Source organism: Galleria mellonella, unplaced genomic scaffold (assembly GCF_026898425.1).
Source record: "Galleria mellonella isolate WM207_F2 unplaced genomic scaffold, CSIRO_AGI_GalMel_v1 utg90, whole genome shotgun sequence".
Classification (NCBI taxonomy): domain Eukaryota; kingdom Metazoa; phylum Arthropoda; class Insecta; order Lepidoptera; family Pyralidae; genus Galleria; species Galleria mellonella.
In genome coordinates this window covers 1,021,824-1,037,105 of record NW_026442172.1, presented here as the reverse complement: position 1 = coordinate 1,037,105, position 15,282 = coordinate 1,021,824, and the positions used below count along the sequence as shown (strand labels likewise).

General features: G+C 31.7%; 1 protein-coding gene across 1 annotated transcript; it reads left to right on the top strand.

The window, feature by feature from the left end:
- The first annotated feature begins 9,446 nt into the window (after window positions 1-9,446).
- On the top strand, window positions 9,447-14,724 carry LOC113523544 (uncharacterized). The gene is made up of 6 exons (XM_026909530.3): window positions 9,447-9,542; window positions 9,735-9,796; window positions 10,698-10,928; window positions 11,947-12,117; window positions 13,326-13,493; window positions 14,076-14,724. Exons 1-6 carry the CDS (start codon window positions 9,461-9,463, stop codon window positions 14,712-14,714), a joined length of 1,353 nt encoding a protein of 450 aa, XP_026765331.3. The 5' UTR covers window positions 9,447-9,460; the 3' UTR covers window positions 14,715-14,724.
- Window positions 14,725-15,282: the final 558 nt, after the last annotated feature.

Genomic DNA, 15,282 nt, shown 5'->3' with positions numbered 1-15,282 from the left:
TATTCCTTTCTATATATAAAGTTAGGATATAACCTACCAGTTTACCAAATTTCATTCAAATCCGTTCAATAATTCTTGCGTAAAAGAGTAATAAACACCCATCAATCCATATCTATCTTATTTATCCACAAACTATCACATTTATAATATTAATACATAGAATATTAATGCATTTAAGTAAAGTTTATTCTTATATTTTCTTTTAATGTTTAATTGGAAATTAGAAACGACGTAGCTAAAAAATACTGGCGTGTTACATTTTCACCTAGCATACGAGTGTAGTATAATTACTGTAGTAAGCACTTATCAACCGAAGGTCGCATATTTGATCGCCATCACAGAAGTAACACTAATACTGAACTATTGTCGTATCTTAAACGAGGTGTAAATGTATATATCACAGTAAAATGAGGGTACTAGGGATTTTGTAAAGTATTTAGAGACACTACGAAATCTCGGAAAATGAACGAAACTTCAATCTATTATTTTTTTATGAAAAAATCTAGTAATATGACAAAATTAATATTTTGAGCTATACGTTGGTTCTTATTTCCGTACGCATATGGTGAAAGAAAGAATGAATGAAAAAAAATATTGTTCCCTTCAAATAATGAAACATAAAATTTTTTTGTTAATGTACATATTGTTAATATGCACACAAAAAAATATATAATTAACTTATTTATTAAAAGCAGGATAAAAATGTACCAATGGGTGGGTTTATTACTAAATATCAATTTTTTCAGGCAACCTTAGGATGTAGAGGAATAATTAAGTAAGATTCTTTATTACCAACAACAATAATACAAATTAATGTTTGTGTCTGATCAAAACGTATCAGTAGAAAAATAATAAGACTAAAAAGGAACAAAGGGACTAAAAATAATATTCAAGGTATACCGAAACTGAAGTAATACTGATTGAAAGGAAATTTGGATTGTATTCAAATTAACTATATTTATGAAAAACTATTGCTAAAATGAAATGATTAGTGAGTAGACGCGGCGTCTTTGGTGACCGTTAGCATACTGATTTGAACAATTAATTAAGGCATGAAATAGGTAATTTTGTTGACATTACCGATGTATATTGCGTGCTCGTACATATAAATGAAAAGTAGGTGAATAAGAAAATATTTAAATAAAATAGTCAATCGTATTTTAATATATTTCTGCCGTATCATAAATTGTGACGTAGAGCCATTTGGCATGACAGACGAGATGGCTCATCGTGGTGTATCCATGGCAAACACACAGTAACGAGCCATCCTGAGCCATCAATACGCAATCACGGTACTAATCACACTGATTGACGGCTCGCAAGTGACGCGCCGATGTCGCATCGTGTCGCTCGGTGCATGTGACGTACAAAGAGTGGCTGACTGATGCGACATGAAACCCGAGAATATTATATTGTTTGTTCACCCCTAAAACGTATGAAAGAAATGAAGAAAGCTAATCATTTTAAATTGCTAAGATAACATATTAATTGAAGCAAATTGCAATTGATAGTTTTGGGATATTTTTACATTTGAGTATTGTGACATTTTTCGTATATGAACCTATCAAATTGTCTATCGAGTGTCTTTGGTAACGAAATGACAAAATTCAGACACTGGTCTATCTAATCTAAACGAACAACTTTCAAAATTGTTCGCTAATGTATTCGAACGACAAAGTATCTAATGCTCATAATAATATTTACTTAAACGAAAAAAAATCTGTTAGAAGTCAAAAGCTATTTTTAATTGACTTTAAAATAGAAAGCTTCTTATTCGTCTGTTTTTTTTTGTGTGTATGTTATGCTTGCTGTTAAAAAATTATGTTAATAATAACATCTTAAAATTCCTTTCACTGACAGAAGTTAGAAGTGAATTTTTAAAAAGAGCGAGAACAAAAGATCATACAGGTCGCAGTGTTACACGTTTTTCTGCGTGAAAAAGTCCATCTCCCAATAATATAATATGCAATACCTTCGAACAATTATGAGGCGATTTTGATGGTTCTTTCTAGGATTCTACACTATAATTGTACGAAGAATACAAAAAATTATTTACATATTATTTTATGTCCGGAATCTTCAGTGGTAGGCAGCATTAGTTCAACTCATCTTTTGAGCATATTTATTTAATAGCCCATGTATTGAAATGCTCCTGAATTACTTGATACTAATTTCAAATTAGGAGTAATTTTTTTTTATCTTAAATTATTGTGACTTGCTATTGTTATTCTAAACCCAATATTTATATTTTTAATACCTTATGGGGAAATTTCTTTCGTATATTATTAGCCCAAGCATCTACCTTAACAAATGAAGTATAATTTCATTAAATAGAGCATGCACGTCATTATTAATTAACAACTGTGTGACGGTGTTCGTGCATAATGACGTCATGGTCGCTTCGGTCAGTAATTAATGTCTGATTAACGGACAATTAGGCGAATAATCACTGATAACAGATGCCGCCAGTATCTAGTTACAAATTAACTTGGTTTATAGTGACTGAACTGCTTGCAATCATACTAGTAATATCTATAAGTACTTCTTTAATAATATTATAAAGTAAGTTAATGCTTTTTGTTTGTTATCCTTTGAAATTTATTAGTCTAATCATCGGTATCATGAGATTTAAATCTTACGAAATTTGTCACTAAAGGATTCAGGCTATTTTTCGTGGATAAAAGCCGGGCAGCCTTTCTTGTGAGGCTGCCCCGCCACTACTTGGGTCCCCAATTTCCTGCTGTCCGCCAACAGAGAACCGTGCTTCAGATCCCGCTATCCTCCACGTCCAGGCACATCATGTAGTAAAGCGCAAAATTGATATCGGTTGATATAGTAGTATCGCTGTCCCAACCCGTTTCTCTCAAGTTCTTTTAATTAGAGGGTGGTAACAAGCCGCGGCTGACCTACCACTGAAATGTGCTACTCGTTACTACCTAGAGGTCACGTGCAGCATCTAGTAGCTAGTAGCTTCAACCACAGAATATTCCAAATGTAACAATATAATAATAATTTTAAATATGTTAATTTTCGGAATACACTATTAAAATACAACTTTGTCTATGAATTCCCCTAATTCATATCCAAAACGTTTTCTTCCTTAAACAAACGTTGCCGACCAAAAACAAACTTAATCCAATCCGCGATTCAAACCGAGTAAGACGTCTCAAACAAATTATTTGACATAATATCGTTAATTAGAAACCCTCCTTTGTGCTAGGGTAGAGTAATTAGGTTCGGATGCTGTGAATGGGCCCTTTTTCTGCTCGTTACGACTAAAACAAAAGGGGCCGAGGAGTAAATAGAGTATATTCAGCCAAGATTTGCATAAAACTCGTCAATAAAAGAGTTCGAATTTAATAAATTGTATTGTAAGAACCTGTTATTTAGCTTATGAAAACAGTTAAATATAAATGATCCTAAGCTCTTACATTAAACTGGAATAAATTAAATTTGTATGAATAACAAAAAACAATTTCAATAATGAATGTATACCAGTATACATCGATAAACAACGAGAGTTCCATAGTTACAAAACATGTTTTAATGTAAGAACATTCAAAGATATATGTATAGATGTTTAACATGTATTTTATTCAATAATACTGTATTGGTTCCGGGACAATCTGGGACCTCATGACATTACGGCCGCTTATGACTAAGGATAAAACATTATATGTACTTTTTTACTTGTAAAAATTTTAACAATAAAATTTTGTGTTTTGTTACGTGTTGTGATTGAAACAAGAATTGTCAGTTATTTCTGAACTGGAGACGTAATCACACAATACAGCCATAAAGGATTTTGACAGATTGATAACCTTCATTTAATAAGTTACTAATTACACAAAAATATTTTGAATTTTTCAAGTTACAATTTTTTTTTGAGACCCGTAGATTGGCTAAAAAATGTTTTTGGTACAGAAAAAGAAGTGTTATAAAATAGGACTTGTTAACTAAATAAAAAGTTATTAATACAAACTTGTCACACAACACACAGATGTTTTAACAATTTTGAATGGCAGAATTTTTTTGTTTATTTAAATATCAAAGTCTCCCTTACCAGAGGGAGACTTTGTACAAAAGTCGATTGTTTGGGTACCTCTGTAACGCATGGGGGGTATCATGGGGGAAACAGTATGTGTGTGTACTGTTATGTCCATGGTACTGCTCGGTTACCACTTTTCATCAGGTGGGCCGTCAGCTTGTTTGCCATTCTAAGTCGTATAAAAAAAAATATGTACAAATCTGCATCTTATTTTCTTTTGCCAGAAGAAAATGTGAGGTTTATTAAAGAACACTTTGTACGTTATAGCTAATTAGAGATTATATCTGTCATACCATTAGGTATCTAATTAAATTTGCTCAATTGAATTATAAAATGATCTTCTTATGACAACTGTACTGTAATGATGAGTGAAAACAACGAGTTAAAAATGTGTTGCGAGTGGGTAAATATAAGACGTCTCGGTTCCCCCTCGCGGGCTTAATTGCCCCTCTATTGTTCCGCCTGATTTGATTCTGTATCTCTCTATAGGGCACAATCATAATAACGGGCTTAGCGGCCGCCCACCACTGCGTATCAGAAGGTTGTAGCTGATATCTCATATTACAGATTAACAAGAAATGTACAAGACTTCTCCATAAACTATCTTACAAATAAAAAAAACACAGTCAATCAATTTTTATATTTCTATTGAAAAATAATAAATACTACAAAATCAATAAATAGAATAAAATTAATAACATTAACAAAGTTTGACGTATTTGACTATGCTGGATTTAAAAGAAAAATAGCCTATTTATCAAAATCTCAATGATATGAAATTTAAATGATATTAGTTCTTCTCACAAACCTGCATGTTTTTGTATTTCTATTTTAGTTATTATAACATATAGTCAAATAAAATCCTCCAAACATCCTGAACTGAAGTCCAATGCACTGGCAAGATATCAGTTCCGCGCGTATGCGCCGGCAGCGGCGTGTCATGCACACTCTTTCCCTGACAATTTCAACAAACAACAACTTGCTCCTAATTGTGTTTGCAATTCCTTTAGAAAGCTCTTTTGACTCCACTCCAATTGTGAAAACTCGTTTTGAAACGACGTTAAATACGACCGAATTTCAGATAATTAACTCAGATTACGGTCTTTCAGCGTATAATTCGCTTTTGTTGCAGAAAATTTGAAGAAAAGCTAATGTTGACACAATATTATAATACAAGTAAGTACAATACCAGCGCTCACACAATATAACTTTGAATCTATGTTCCGAAGTTCAATAAAAATTTACAATGCGGCCAACCAATTAATGTTGAAGTTTAAACAATAGTAAATTCATATAACCTACTGAATGCTAAAAACAATAATTCGGCCACCATGCGAATATATTCAATATGGAGTAAGTTAAAGCCGATGCAAATTCGGGAAAAGCTATTATAATCTGGAACGCACACCGGTGGACGCTCTTTTCATTGGATGCCTTTTGTTGGTGGATTCAATTAAGTTTACATCGACGCCGAGGTCAGTTAATAAAAACCGAAGCCTACAAAAATTGATGCGTAAATCAAATTCAATAAAGTGCAGCACAATAGAGCGGGAAAGCGCATCTGAAACGACGCCGTCAAACAATGATACGTTCACCCTGCTACAATAACATTACAATACAGTGATGGATTTTTTATTGCACCATTAATAAATAATCGAAATTGTTTTTGATTAAAGTGTGAAATAATTAATCTATATATTTTAAAATTGTATAGTACAGTGATTGAAGAAAGTAATAGGAGAGATTTGATTAAAAATTTGTTGAAATCAGTCATTATTAAAATCTTTGCGTGACAAAAGGTAAATAAATAATTTACCTACCTAATATACTTACAACCTAAGTTGTAATAATCTAAATCATCTAATCATAATCTAAATTATAACTTACTACTATAATCTTAAATATGATAATACCAAAACAATAGTTGACGAATACCAGAGGTATTGTTGTCAACATTCACTTTACCTTAAATAAAACCTTTCTTATTTTATGAGGCCCTTCGGAAATTGCACACGTAATAATATTATACTGATTGTGCACAATCACCCTTTTACATTAAAATTCTCGTCTACCTTCCCACGTCTCCGAATTAATCGCCCGAGAGCCGCTCTCTATTAAAGTTTGCGAAAGTTGTTTAAGAGGCTCAACTCCCTTAAAACTCTGCAGATAATGTTAAACATTCATTCGAGTGCCAGCTCTGCCCAACTTTCAAATCGTCGAATAAATCTTCTAATTCTTCAAGTGTTTAATATTCATATCAAGGTTGGCTCGCGTCACGGCGCGCGCCGCTGCACTGTACGTGTGAGTCTCGCAGTAACTGGTCTCATCTAAAGATTAGGTATATAGTAAGTACTGAAAATGTATGAGTTTAATTTATGTAAGTAAAAATTACAGTGTTATTTGATTAATAATAATAAATAATTTTTATTAGCATATACTAAAAATATTAAGACGTTTTATATAGAGATATTTTCATTAGTTTATTATACATATTTATTTTTATTTTAGTTATTTATTTAACACTTTATTGCACTAATATTACAGGACTTGTTGAAGAATTTTCAATAACTATAGTGTAGTACAGAAGGCGGGCATATTGGTAAGCCATCTCTTCCAGAGTACCTTTGGGGAGGAGGAATTAGAAAATACATAGATAGGTGACGCGTTAAAAAAATGATCTAAACATGTGTAAATAAGCACAATTATATTCATGCATAAATACATATTATGATAATACAGAATAACTAAACTAAATAGAAACTAAAAATTTTATTTTTATAATGTGATGTTACTATTAAGAGTATTAAGTAGCGAAAGTCATTTTGCTATAATAAAAAAAAAGCACACGCATACGCATATAGTTAATTAAAATAAATAAAAAATAAAATAAAAATACAAACATATATGCCTATGAATGTGCTTTCACTGCTTTGTTTTTAGAAGCCTATCTCGAAGTAGCAAATGTTCATATTAGGGGAACGATAAAATAAAATTTGAATGGCATCTCGGCTCCATTACAATTCCGGTGAGATAGGTCTCCGGGGGCGCACGGTAGTAGAACGGCATCGAGTCTTCGAAACGTTAGCCCCAAGTTTGCTAACTTTTATCTAATAACACTTTGAAGACACTCCTTTCTTTCTTCACAGAAACATGGAGTAGAAAGTGGAGAAAATTCTGTTACAGCAAGACAGTTTATTATGGAATAAAACCTAATTTCTGCAGGTCACCAGAAGGTTTTAACTTTAACCTTTACCTTTTCACGATCTTTTTGGCATATATGCTGACGATATTTTATTTTATATACTTCAATAAGAGATTGCATATTATAAAGAATTATATATATATATATATATATATATATATATATATATATATCATCACATTAACCGAATATATATTTTTTATATTAAGAAAAATCGCCAAAATTTAAACATACAGAATATATATTATCAAATCATTAGTATACAATTAGTCAAGTGTGTAAATACAACATAATTAATGCATCAAAAAATTATTTTACTCATACGACAACATACAATAAAGTTTCATTGAAAAACTTGCAGATACTACATAGCACCGAGATCTATTCTATAAATTTTTTTCGAAATTACCAATTATAAACTACTGAAAATAATTCTATTATGTCAATTATTTCCTTGTAAATTAAAGTTAAATGCATTGTTTATTTTTATCTAATCTTTAAATCAATTCATGGCGTAATTATTAAAATAATCAATTTGTAATAAGTTCATACCTCTTACTGTCACCTGGATCAACATTCATTACTTAGTGGTTTACTGAAAGATTTAGTCACACATAATATGACTAGTAAACTTGTCTAAAAGCTCGCTAAACGTTTACGATGGCGATAAGGGTTTTAGGTAGATTATGGTACTGAATACACAGTCATAGTGGATGTAAAATAGTGTTGCACTGTAGTCATACATAGTATTTTAGTAATAAATTTAACAATAAAAATATGACTAGTGTAATAATTCTTTGTAACTGCACTCTTAAACTCATACTTATTCCTTCGAAAAACGGAAAAAATATTTATTTTTATTTATGATTTTTTTAAGAAAAAATATTTTTAAACTTTTAATTTTTTTTTAATTTAGTAAAAGTAAAATTGACGTTCTAAATATAATATATTAAATAAGTATTAAATTTACAGAAATATTTAAACTTGTTCAAATTTGATGATATTTAACCAAATCCAATATCATTTTATAGTTAGTCAAAACAATAAAATCAGCGAATGCAATTAATAGCTGCTTCGATTATATATTCGTACGATGATAATAAAATGAAGTTTTTTTAAAAAAAATATAACGTTATAAACTCGATAATTAAATATTTGAATTCATTGAATGAAACGAGACTACTCATAGGAGGTGTAAAGCAATTGCGGAAAGCCGCCAAAACACGTAGCTCGTTCATTCGGGTCGTTACACCAACACCAACGTGTTTGGACACCTACAAACTTTAACTTCGCATAGAGAATGAGAGCTTTAAAGAGATATAAGAAGCACGAGGAGAGATCTTGATAGTATGGACGTGTTATAGCCGTCTGAGCAAGTCGTTTTGACGTCGCCACATCAGCGGTTCGGGTACAATCTTTCCACTCATTTGTGGGTTATACTCGTATCACGATGTTAGTGTTCTTTCAAATGGTGCCGAGGACTAATCGTAAAATATACTTAGTAACATCTATTACCGGCACTACAATTTGATTTTATTAGAATGTATTAATGTAGCTCATAAATATACTATAAAATGTATAAAACATTATTAAAATCGGTTTTCTAAAACTCGTAGAGGTATAATAGAATATAATTTACTTTAATGTTTTATGCATTGTACGATTTAAAATCTGAAAAATCGCAAAGCTCCAGTAAACGCGACCGCCCAAGTCATGTTGCTGTCCACAGTTTAAAATAAACGACCCTTTTTGTATTCTTGGAATATTTTTTTAAATGACAATAAAATACTGAGTGTATTAATAAAGTGTTCTTAAATACTCCTGAAATCATTATTTGTTATGCTATGTAAGAATATCTGTAAAACAAGCTATTAAATTTGCAAACTCATTCTTTTCCCTTTATTGGGTATAATACATCTTAGCTTAGATGCGATTCTGATTAATGCCTTAAACTCAAGTCTCTGCAACTTTGTTAGAGATAGCGGTGAAAAATAAAGGGACGTGACTCGACTAATTCGCTTTTTACGACAACGGGAGGTAAAAGAGTAATGGCAGTTTTAAAAAATCTCGTGATTTAAAGAGGCTGACATATTTTTTTATTCATAATTCAGCCTCCCGTATTACCTTGTCAGACAATTTGTTAAAAAATTGTTAAAATCTGTCTATCGTTCTTCTTTTAAAAATCTGGAATGTCAAGCTCTTACGTTTATATGTCAGCATATTATTTTCTTGATAATTTTGTATATTTTCATAAAAATATGATATTTAGACTATTACTCTCATTATTTTGCGGTAAGTTTACATTAAAATATAGTAATGATTTCATCTGTCTGTTAAAAAAAGCAACAGTTGAGTTTCATGCCCGTTTTTCTTAGCTGAAATTTCAGAGTAGACTAAAGTACTTAAATTTAAGTTCACCTAAATTTCTTTATTTTTATCATACTACAAATTCGACTGAATAACTGTATTTTTATTTCTTTGCAGTCTTCTTTTTAGCTAAGGCCGATGGGGAGACCGAGATCAAGAGAGGAACATTTCCTTTTATGGTAAGCGCTATAAATTATTTATAAAATATTCCTATATACTTAACAATAGCCAATTATCTCCTTAAACAAATTATGTATTGATATATCATAAATATGTTTATGAATTTATTTAATTTAAACTACATCTAATATTTGCAAATATTTATCTAATATTGCTTTTAAAATTTTCTCTTCTCAAATTTTGTAAAAGTGTAGATACACCATTCATGTAGGGGAATATTTATTACATTATATTATTAATATTATTTCTTCAGTTTGATTTTTATTATATTTATTGTTATTTGTAATTGATATTTACTCACTTATATTGTTATTTTACGGAAAAGATTATGGGGAATAGAGAGAAATATAACAGGAAATCAAAATTGGTGAAAGTGCAGAAAGATGATGATAATGTCAGTCTGTCGTCATCATCATCAGCATTTCAACAATTATCTGTTCAGTGCTGAACATAGGCCTTCCCCATAGACTAAGAACCACCATAGATAAGGAACGGTTCTGAACCACCTGTATCCACTGACTCTACAATGCAATCGACTCGTCACTCTAACTAATGAGGTGTTATCCTACACTGCGTTTGCCGGAAAGGGGTCGCCACTCAAGTAACTTTCTTCCTGATGATAGTCTTATAACTACCTGAAAATTATTGTCAAGATATTAAAAAATAAATAAAAATATATTTATTGATAAACACAGTACCCAAGCAAAAAATATCTGCTACGATAATAAAAAATTGTAATATAATAATAAATGCATATCTGACATATATATTTATATTATAATTTTTTGTATATGCATTTATTTATTCTTATTGCCATCTTTATAAATTTTTTTCTATGGTGTTTTAATTACCCATTAAATAAGAAAGACAATACACTTGTAAAAATTGATATTTTTCTAGGCTTATATTTACTATCCTGACGAGACAATACTAGACGCGTTTGGCAACCGTTTTCTTCGAGGAGGAGTTCTGATCAAAACCGATTGGCTGATCACTTCGGGAATTCAGCTTAGTGGTGTCAACGGTACTCCTGTCGGATTCCCGCTAAAGACCTTACTAGCTAGACTTGGAGCAATTACAATTGATCCGGAGTTTACAGTAAACGAAGATGAGGATGAACAAGAACGAGAGGTATACATTGAGCGTAATTGAAATTAAGCGTAAGATTGTATTTTAGGCACAATTTTTCTCAATGGGTTAAAAATGAAATAAAATTTTGTGCTTTCAATACTAAAATGACAGCTGGATGCGACATGTTAATTTAGGAAGTATATATTTTTTGCCATTTTTCGATTCAAATTTTATTTAAATAATTAAATTGTGCTTTATACGAGTAAAAAACCCGACTACATTGTGGTAAAACCAGTTATTTTGATTTAAAAATTAAACTACTGAACCGACTTTAATGAGACCAATCTGTAAATATATCCTTTTAGAATTTTAAAAAGATATTTCCAAATCGGTTTACACCTAACGGAGTTATGAGATAACAAATATAAAAAAACCGAATTGAAAACCTTCTTTTTGTAATCGGTTGAAAAACGTTCGCTCTTATTGATTGTAAAGTAAGTATTCAGAATACTTTAGTATTTTAAAAAGAATTTAAATCATTTCGCGTTCAACTTTTATAACCACATAATATTAAACGACACCGAATACATAATCTTTGTTAATCCAGTCATAAGAACTACTCGCACCTATATACCATTCAATCATCAATTATGTTAAATTATAAAATTATTATCCAACAATTCACAAAAAACAAATTCCAATCGTGACAAAACCAGTAATTCAGGATTTAAAAATTAAATTACTGAATCGATTTTGATATAATGTCTGTGATTTATAAATAACAGATTTATGAAGTAAATAATATAAAAAAAAATTGCAATCGAATTGCGTAACTCCTCCTTTTTGTGAAGTCGGTTGCAAATGATAGTTTCAAAATGGATTTAGACTAAATGGCACAACTAATGGATAGTCAGGCTGAAATATTAATAATGGAGATTACATAACAAACAACGTGCTAAACAGTTCTAAAGAATGCTCTTAATACGTAAACATAAAAAGTAGAACGTATGAGAAAAACTTGGATTCGTACGGTTGGTTTAAATCCACTGTCACAAATTAATTAGTTTATTATATTCAGGTCATACAAATAGTCCGTCCATACAACCATAGTGCGACATTGTGGTGGCGTACAGATGTCACCCTTATGAAGACTCTTTTGCCCTTCAATTTAACCTCTGCCGTGTCTCCAACTACGCTGACGTTTAGACATGATATTCCTGAGAAGACTTGCAATATATTGATTTATGCGGTAATATTTTTTTTTTATATGTACGACTTCTTGAATTAATTCTCATTTAAAAAATATGACTTTTATATAGGAGAAAGTTATATAAAAATCCTGAGTTATAATATTCGTTCACGCTAATCTTTGAAACCTCAGTGATTGATATTTGTTACTTTATCGTGTAAAAATTGCTAAACAGATTTGAATGAAATTTAATACACAAATAGGTTGCTCTAACTTAGAACATAGCATACTTTATATACTAATTCATGCAAACGAAGCCGTGATATACAGCTAATGTAATATATTCCTTTAATGATACCTCTATGTTATAAATCCTGAAGTTGCTATTTTAATAATATTAGTATCTTATTTTTTTTTAAACACAGTGGTCAAACGAGCATGCGGCTCACCTGATGGTAAGTGACTACTGCCGCCTATGATCGCTGCCGGCTTGTATTTATTTAAGATTAACTATTTATCCACGTATTAAACTTCGTTCAAATTTTATCAGTCGTTTAAACGTGAATCTATTCATTAATTTAGTTGTAAAATAACACTTTATACTAATGGACGATATGAGCAATACAGTAACTTATGAGAAATACATACTCTGCAGTTCATAGTAATATTCATAGACTACACACATACACACACAAACACACATATTGTGTGTGCACGCATATGTTTGTGTGGTGTATGAAGCCTAGTGGTATTGTTCCATCAATTAAGCCAATACCATTTACATTATTAAGAACCATAATTTTTTGAAGTAAAAAAGGACTCTTTCTTTTTTTATACAACTTAGAATACAATAGCAATAAAAGAATAAGCTGACGGCCCACCTGATGGAAAGTGGTAACCGTCACCTATAGACATGAGCAGTACCATGGACATAACAGAGTATACTGTTTCGTCCATGATAGCCCCCATACGTTGCCATTCCTAAGGACTCAGGTGTTATTCTTCTGTACCCAGTAAATTCACGCTATATCCTTCCACCCTTCAAACCGAAACACAGCTATGCAAACACAACTCCTTCACGGTTGAAACACGACAGAGGTACCCAAGCAATCGACTTTTGTACAAAGTCTCCTAATAGCAAGCTAATACGCACTAGAACCAAAGAACTTTTAAAAAATAATATTTGTAATAAGAGAAAATTATACGTTAGAGAAAGAAGAAAAAAAGTAGTAGGAACTAAAAGTAATAAGCAAATTTTATTATTATAGAAAAAAGACGGAAACTGGACTGATGATAGGATCCTAACGCAACTGGCTGTGAAGATGTTACCGCCGTCGATTGAAAATTGTGGCAGTAGCTTTTTTGCCCCCACCATGATGTGCGCTGGCGACAGCAATCACAAGAAATTTTTAGATAATAATCCGGAATTTTGCGTGGTATGTAAAATAAATTTGAAAAAGTTACCCTGTAGGTCCCAACATAGAATAGGCCACTCCTTCCTTTCCCATGAGTATCGTAATAGTCGACTAAGGGAGCTCATGGTCGAACCAAAAGCCAAACTGCGATTGCCAATCCACCTGCCAAGTGTGACAATTACTGGCAAAACCCTTCTATGGGGAAGGCTATGTTCAGCAGTGGACAGTTAATGCTGATACAATATAAAAAAGTGAATTATATTTCAGTTTAACATGATAAAATTAGACTGTATGTTTTTAATTCGTTTCTGTTCTCTGTATATGCCTATCACAGAAAATTATCGTAGAAAGTGATAGATGTGGTAACGTGATTTTTATTTGCGAGTAACATAGTTGTTTATAATGCTGCTTTAGGTAATAACTCATAGCATTTAAATTCTGCGAAAACTATGTAAAAACTGAAAGTACTCGTATAAGGATTAATTTCTGTGAAAGTAATTTAAAAAATTAAACAACTATTAACCTTAAATTTACATCCAAGTCAGGGTCTCCAAGACATCTATTTAATTTACTTGAAAATTTTAACGATTATTATACTCATAGGGAAATAGCGGTGGGCCCTTGATTTGCGAGAATGAAGTAGTTGGTCTCCAAACATACATTGGCAATAATTGCGAGCAACCTCACCTTTATCAACTTATATCCGCATGGGAGAACCTAATATTCTGTAGTACAGAAGATAACTGCGGAGAAAAACATTGCGCCAACGTTTGCGTTGTAACAAACAAGGATTCTATAAAAGAAACAGATGTAGTGACATCCCCAGAAACGACGATAAATATGCTGAATTTATCATCTAAATTGATAAAAGAAGAAACAATTGATTTGAAAGAGACTGATATAACTGTAGGAAGCAGCTTCATGCCTATGGTCCCAACTAAAACAAGAGCCACTGAACAAATATATTCTACGATTTCAACTACAATCCAGATAGTGACAGAATCTAGTTCTAAAAGTACTATAAAGACTATAGAAGAAAGTGAGACAAAATTATGGCCTAAAGAAAAAAAATCTGACTTACGTAAGAAATTTGACGAAGAGGAATCAGATAAAATAGAAAGGAAATTGAATACAGAAGCTCAACATCAAAACGTATCAAAAAAAGTTCGAAGTGCTGCAGAAAGAAATGCTTACTTTTATCAAAGCTTTTTCCATATTATTATGGTTTTTTGTTTCATTTAATTGACTTTAATTTGTGTGTTATTTTGCATTAAATTATTTTTGATTAATATTTTATTGTTATATTTTGTTTGTATTGATGTATATAAAAAAATAAATTAGCTAATTAATACCAAATCCGATATTGCAGAATCGTTGTTGCGTACCTAATTGAGTACTAAGATGAGGCCATGTAGTCCCGTCGTAGAATAGGCCACCCCTTCCTATCCCGTGGGTGTCGTAAGATCCGGTTAAGGGAGGGCGAGGGATAGGCAGCAGTGTTCCTCTCAAAACACCTCTAAAGCATAACTGCAGTTGCCAATTCGCCTACCAAGCATGGCAACTACTGGCTAAACCCCCCAAGGGGAGGCTTGTGTTCAGCAATGGACAGTTAAAGACTGATATGATGATGAGGGGAGAAAGGGATTGTTAGTAATGAGATTACTAACAGTTCCATTGCTAGCAATGTACCCTATCAGGTCGAACTCCACATGGTTCCCCCTGGAAACCATTATGGTTAATTCTCACGAAATTCCTCACGATAAGTTAACTGACCTGCTTTTACTTATCACTTCTCATTGGTACCCCGCCA

Coding starts and splice junctions, on each gene's coding strand:
- LOC113523544 (XM_026909530.3), top strand. CDS start 9,461: ATGTCAGCATATTATTTTCTTGATAATTTTGTATATTTTCATAAAAAT. Junction 9,543..9,734: donor ATTACTCTCATTATTTTGCG/GTAAGTTTACAT, acceptor ATTTCTTTGCAG/TCTTCTTTTTAGCTAAGGCC. Junction 13,494..14,075: donor ATAATCCGGAATTTTGCGTG/GTATGTAAAATA, acceptor TTATACTCATAG/GGAAATAGCGGTGGGCCCTT.